The following is a 7,463-nucleotide window of genomic DNA, read 5'->3' on the forward strand; positions in this document are numbered from 1 at the left end:
TCTTCGACTGTGATCATGTAATTTGGTGTTAAGAGGAAGAAGTGTCAAAGGCCATATTCATCTTCATCGAAATGTTTACTTTTGCCGCCTGATTTCAACCTGACACTAACTTCTTACGTGTTAAGCTAGGCAACTAAATGCCTTTTCCATGTTCTGTCTTCATAGAGTTCATCCACTATGTAAAGGTTGAGGCAATGACAGGCAGGGACCCGGTTGGACGCCCTGACGGAAGTCAAAGTTTATACTATGGTGCAGATCCACAACTAATCATCCTTCTGAAAAGTGGAAAGAGCCATCGAAAAACGCTTCCATACGAAAAGCGTGAAGGCACTAAATACACAATAATATTGAAACCCGATGATTTTCAGCCGAAACTTAGCTGCACACGTCGAGACATAGACAAAGTTTATCTCGAGGCTAAAGGAAATGATGGATGGTACGTTAAATGGATCAACACCTATATCGCAGGAAGGTCTGGACATTACTCAAAACTGACCACTGATCCAGGCTTTAATATGTGGGTGGACAACAATGAAGAATATAAATACCCATACAATGCCAAAACGCTACTCCTTACCAATGCTGTCGCAAAACCCTGTTTAACGTACATACGTGTAGAGGTAGTAACGCGTTACAAGAGTGCTTTCTCGTCCAAACCATACGACACGAATACCTTTATAGTCCTCGTTTTATCAAATAACCAACGATTTCAAGCCGAACTTGAAGGACCAATGGAAAAAAACAAAAAATATAAGCGAGAGTTGAACTTCGCAAACCGGTTTCATCCGCCTCAAGGGTTTCAGATCACTCAGTGCGTGTCGTTCCCCGACATTAAGGAAATTCGCTTACAAGCTCATAATGGAAGAAATGAGAATTGGTACATAGCATCCATTAGCACTTTTGCTAAGACCGGTGAAGAGCAATACATGGATCTGACAACTGATCCACATCTCAACAAGTGGTTTCGCCCACACGGAACGACAGACATCAAACTAACAAGGTCATTTAAAGATATCCTCAATTGTGAATACGGCAATCCAACTTGTGAATGCATGGAACATGAAAAGGTCTGTATATTCAATCTTGAAGTTGACGAAATTCGAACCTTCACCAGTTATCAAAAGTTATCAGTAGATGAACCTACAGGAATAGCTATGCGTGGCTCCCAAGGAGTGATCTATTATTTCGATGAAAATGGAATACCTCTGCCACTACATAAAGATAGACAGTGTGCAACACAGGACAAAAGTAAATGCACTAGCCCCCAGTTTGTAGATGGTAAGACGTACCGTTTGGCAATAGCCGTTAATGGGCAAATCCCTGGACCTACTTTGATTGTTCACGAGGGGCAAACTGTGGTAGTTCATGTTCACAACAACCTTACCACTGAAGGTATTTCCATTCACTGGCATGGGATGCACCAGAGAGGAACACCTTGGATGGATGGCGTCGGACAAGTAACTCAATGTCAGATAGGACCCTCATCTAGCTTTTCATACGTGTATACCGCTAGTCCTGCTGGGACGTTTTGGTACCACTCTCACAGTGGCGCTCAAAGAACAGATGGCTTCTTCGGTGGTCTTATAGTTAAAGAACGCCCTTCCAAAATGAGAAAACTCCGAGATAAACTACAGAGGTCTGCATTTGAGGATCTTCCAGATCAGCATACCTTAACGCTACTCGATTGGCAACATGAGGCATCGTTGGATCTGTTCACACAGATTCACGCTACCTTGAACTTTTATCCAGACAAGCCGCTTGGCGACGTACCAACTCCAGACGATTTCCTGCGACGGTATAACTCCACACGTAGTTTTGAAGAAGGAGAGGTTGGTCCTGTCCCGTATTTTTCTGGAATCATAAATGGTAAAGGCAGGCATGCTGATGTTCCATACTCTAAAACAAGACTGAGCATATTTACTGTTGAGCCCCAAAAGACATATCGCTTCCGGCTGATTGGAGCCCAAGGACTGTACGCTTACAAATTCTCCATTGATGGTCATAAGCTGACTGTGGTGGCCACCGACGGCTATTGGATTATGCCCAAAGATAGCGTTGATTACATCGTTATTCATTCCGGAGAGAGGTATGACTTTTTCCTAAGTGCAACAAATACAAAAAGAAAAGACTACTGGATACGTGCAGAGACGCTGGAGATTGATCCAAACAGGAAGGGGCCACCCTACCGGTCACTAGGGCATGTGGCAGAGGCTATTCTGCACTACAAACAACATGGAGACTCGACTAATCCAGATGATAATGTACCGTCCACAAAATATGAGACAATAAAAAGAGAGTCTCCAGCTCGACAATGCTCTAAAAACCATCAATGTATAGCGTTGAACTGTCCATTTGAGAACTTCCATGACTCCTATAACACTATTTGTATTAACGTTCAAAACCTACGTTTACTTGAGCCAACTCCACACAACGAACTTCCAAATGCACACCCTAGAAGCTCCGCAAGTTGCCCAAATTGTCGACATTTCATCAACTTCAATTTTGAGGGTGGCTCTCAAACTAGTGCAGTGAATGGGCGCAATTTCATCCTTCCTTCCTTTCCACCCCAAACCCAACATGAAGAGTTTCTCAAAAAAGACACAATTTGTGACCTGAAGGCTGACTGCAATCCATCGACAACCGATTGCTCATGTGTCCACGTGATAGACATTCCACATAAGGAAACTGTTCAATTCGTGCTTTCGGCAATTGGTGCTTACAACAATGCTCATCCAATTCACCTTCATGGTCATACATTTCATGTTGTTGATGTTGGATATCCAGAATATGACCCGCAAACTGGTTTTATCAAACGTGGAGGACACAACAAAAAAATAGACTGCGATGATGTTAACTGCATAAAGAAGGATTGCGACAAGATGAGATGTACCAAACCGAGGTGGGCGCGCGAACCAATGCAATTATTTATAGATCAAAAAACGATTAGGAAGGACACAGTTATAGTCCCTGCCGGGGGATACGTTGTCATCAATTTCATATCTGATAATCCTGGCCAGTGGTTTCTGCACTGTCACATAGAGGTGCACCAGCTCGAGGGAATGGCACTGATCGTTAATGAAGCCTCGGAGGAGCAACGCAAGTTGCAGCCACCTACAGAGATGAACAAGTGTGGAGACTTTGAGCTAAGTGTCCAAAAGTATCTTAAATATGAAACAAACTGGTATAGAATGAACAACTAACTGCCAAAAGAAAAGGTCAACATTCTCAGCAGCTATATTTATCAACTAAAATAATGATTAGAGAACAACTAAAGACAATGCAAGGGCCTCTACAAAAACACATAGCTAACAATATCTCGTGAAAGTTTGCGATGACAAGAAACAGCTCTGAAAAAGAACTAAAGAATACGAGGCACCCGCTCTCGCTTCATTTCGTGATCTTTAAAATTTCCACCCGTGTTTCTGAAACTTGTTAGAATCATGGAACAGGTTTTTGTTTTCTTTCAACTTAAAGGTCCCTCAATTTATATGGCGTGTGTAGAATGTTTGCAAAACAGATTCAAAGAATTCTCAGAGTATTTCATGGTCTAATTAGTTTCGGATAGACTGGTTATTTTAAAGCTGATTATTTGAAACATTTGCTTTGCAGTTTCGTAATATTTTAATCGCCAACAAATAGATTAACGTATTACACAAGGTGTAACTAGGTTTTTTGGAGAGGGTGTTTTTTCAAACTTGATCGGACGTTTCTGAGCTTGTAATTGAATTCAGTATATTTAAAACTTGCAGTGACACTTTATGTATAACAGTTGCATGTAGTAATTTCGAACGTTCATTACTTCTTTTCATAGTGTTTATCCAGTTAGTGTAGGAATCTTCTCGAGTTTAGTAAACACAACATAAACAAGAATTAAATAGAAGTACAAGTTGCTGCGAATGTTGACCAATGATATCACAGGCATCCCACCCATTTCCTTCCATTGCTAGTTCTAGTCCTCATAAGAAAACTCTCGAGTTTGACTTATGAGGGTGGGGAAGGTGGGATCATCTCCACAGTACTTAATGGAAGGACCATGAAAAGTTATCCTTAACCAAACTATTGTATTGATACTTAATTTGAGCACCTCGTGATCACAAGTCTAACTCTTGCTCATGTTGGTATAACTCCTCAAAACACTTATCACTTAGAACCACAAAGTACTTAACCACGATGAAAATGCACTACATTTTTGTAGCATTAAAAGTAAATTGTTAGCTGAGGGAGAAAGAGGAAACTGAAAGAAAAAAAGAGTGTCCTAAAGTTTAAAGTAAAGTATTTTAGTCTAGATGGAGACATTTTGGGTGCTTACTAATAAGTTGGTAGTATTTTTATGTACGTAGACTTTACTGAATTGTTTGACCCTTTTTGTGCGTTGAATGAGTTCATAATTCATTGATTTTTGATAGATTTAGAATGTAGCATTTACAACAAGACTAAGACATTGTTATTGGATAGAAGCAGGTTTTTTTGAATCTGTGACTTTGCAGAATTTTTAATCACCTATTTGAAGTGTATTTACTCATCTTCTTAACTTTGGTTATTTTTTACATTCAAAATACATTAATTAAGAATGGAGTGAGACATTTTGGATACTCAGCACAGGGTCCAGAGGAGTTTCGTGTCAATAAATGAATTACTTATTTAAAGTCTCACCTTGAAAAATAGCCCAATGGGATCTTTATAAATCTACTGTAAACGATTTCTTCGTTTCTTAGCTGACCCAGTTCGACTTTTGAAAATCAATAACCGTAAGCCATATCCTCGCTGGCTCACGGCACGTCGCCCGAAGGGTGACCGAAGGGCGACCGAGGCACGAAGTGCCGAGTAAAAGAAAGGACAAGGGAGGAAACTTGTACCACGTGACTTCGTTCGCTGTGAACCGCATCACTCGGTGACGGAAGTGAATGAGACCGGAAACGCAAAAGCAACAGACCGCTGCTAATTCGAGAATCAAAACATCAGCTGCGGACGGAGTTTTAAAGATCTCAGAGATCTATGCGAAGGCAACGAAGGCAACAGAGTTTTAATTGAATTGAAGATCTTTCAACACTGGACATTTGTTGTACTTTTCAACAGTCTTAGATGTCTTAAGCAGCTTTTGCTTGTGCGAAGGCTTCCCAGTAGTCGCAAAACTCAGAGCCAAAGGCGTAAGACGTAATATAGTTGGACCAACGAAGAATGGCACAGTCGTGATGATATTACAGTTGCCTTGTACGTCCGCACTACTCAGTGTCACGTTTTATTGCAAGAGTACACACGACCCGTAAATCACTATCCGTAACAATTTAACATTCTCCAAACAAAGCTAACGAGCTGGGCCCAGCGTGATACAGCATTGCAGAAAAACATTACATTTACCGACTAAAGAAAATCGCTTAGTTATTCAGATCCAGAAGGCATTTTGGAGAAAACTGGAACCCCTGTTCAGCCGTAATAAAAAGCTTTACGCTTCAAAAGAGGTCAAAGAAGGATTGCATCAGAGGGCAAATCCTGCCGACCAGAAACAATGACCACAGTAAATCGATATGTGTCATGACCTCTCAGTGTGAAACATGCGGCTAAAAATCCCCGCTAAAATCACATTTGCTGTAGAACCTTCCACAGCAGAGGAAAAAAACTTTATTGGAACGAGTAGCATTTTGGCATGAGGCAAAAGTCGTGTAGGCTTCCCTTTTATTGCTCCGATCTTGAGCACATTTACTTTACTACGTCATTTCCGTCACCATCTGTTGCGGTGCACAGCGAACGAAAGCGCTATCTCGAAGCCGTAAATTTCGGTCGCCGAAAATGAATTTGAACGCTTTTTTATGCCGTTTTCCTACAGTATTTGGCAAATGCATAGGAATTCTAGATCAGGTTAGTAAAATCAGGCGATTTCATTCAGTTCCCTTTGAGTTTCAGGGATTCGAAAATCGGGCCCAAATTTGTTTCCTCCCTTTCCGTATTTTATACTGTAAGCCGATCTTGCGAGCCCTCAGTCTCTTGGTTTGCGGTCTATAGAATGTGTAACGAAACTGTAACGCGATCAAAATAACCCATTTGGTTTTCGACGGGTTTTGATGTTCTAAAGACAAACACATCTCCTCTGGACCCTGTGTACTCAGTAATTAATTTATATTCATAAGCTTATTACCTACTGTTTTTTTTTAACATTACTAATACAGCTGTGCTGAATTGAGTGTCATTTGATTGAGTGTCAGAAAAAAAATCAAGTCAATCAAAGGAAAGGGAAGTATCTCAGAGAGCCAATAATACCTAAGAGCAAACACAAACAAACTGCTGGAGATACGAGAAAACTCCAGTGCTCAAGTCGTGACTGGTTCTACAGTAGTTTTGAATATGTTTCCTTGACGAGATGGCAGGCGCGTAACCGCCTTTCGGCAACAGAGCAATAGGCTTACAAGTCGTTCGGTCAAAGAATTGTATAAAAAACCATTCCCAGAAGCTTGGCTTGCTCCATCAAGGCTTAGAAAAGGAATATGCGCCGCCTACATGCGAGTTATTTAGACCAATTACGGAGAGAAAATCACTTTCGACACTCAGTTACAAATTGCTCTGGGGCAAAATCACATCATCAATATCTAAGATACAATAGACTTCGACTAACAGTAAAACTTACAGCTGTCCTTTGATGATAAAGGTTGTAAAAAGCTGTTATACTTTGTTATAAAATCTAATTTTCATAACCTTTGTCATTAAATTAATTCCTAATCATGTTTTTTTTTCAATGTTAGAACAATCATTGGCTAGAGTACTCATCATGAGTGGGGGGTTACATGTCAGGGGCGGAACTAGGGGGAGGGTGCGCACCGCCCCCCTCCCTGCCACCCCCCCCCCCCCCCCTCCGCCCTCTAGATGGCTTTCTAATACAACTGGTATTCTGTAAACATTTGTTAACGTCAACGGTCGGTTACGCCATTGCTTAGTGGTGCAGCCCCTCCTAAGAAAAATCCTCGATCCGCTCCTGCATGTGACAAACCAATTAGACATAAATAAGTTGATAAAGTTGTTGACCGATAAGTTGATTGGAACCTTTACTTTTTTGTAATTTCTAAAAATAAACGAGATAACACAATCAAGTAAGTTCTTTTCTGTTTCAGAGGGTAGTCCTTCTTGGGGTAGTGGGATGGTTACAGTCATTGCGAGGGTTTGCTTTCACAATGTAGAACCAATATAAAAGATTTTGCGACAGTTCAAAACAACATGAGATGGGGACCATGAAAGCATCTAGTTCATGCATGCATTACCCCGGTATGATAAAGAAGACGAGACTTATCTTGGCATACTCCTACACATATCCAATCCGTTTTGAGGAGTGTATGAAAAGAGCAGATTCCAAATCCCGATTTGTCTAATTTAGGCTGTCCATCAGCATTGAGCCTCCCTGGCCCAGATTTCTGTCTGACGGTTGACATATTTGCTTTTATCATTATCGCTGGAAGCACTACGTTTTAATGAAGACT

At 40.9% G+C, this 7,463-nt stretch overlaps 1 protein-coding gene across 1 annotated transcript; it reads left to right on the plus strand.

The window, feature by feature from the left end:
* The first annotated feature begins 137 nt into the window (after nucleotides 1–137).
* Nucleotides 138–3,282, plus strand: LOC140948090 (uncharacterized). The gene has a single exon (XM_073397314.1). The coding sequence runs from the start codon at nucleotides 138–140 to the stop codon at nucleotides 3,198–3,200; it is 3,063 nt and encodes a 1,020-aa protein (XP_073253415.1). The 3' UTR covers nucleotides 3,201–3,282.
* Nucleotides 3,283–7,463: the final 4,181 nt, after the last annotated feature.

This window comes from Porites lutea, chromosome 9, assembly GCF_958299795.1.
Source record: "Porites lutea chromosome 9, jaPorLute2.1, whole genome shotgun sequence".
In the NCBI taxonomy this organism is placed as follows: Eukaryota; Metazoa; Cnidaria; class Anthozoa; order Scleractinia; family Poritidae; genus Porites; species Porites lutea.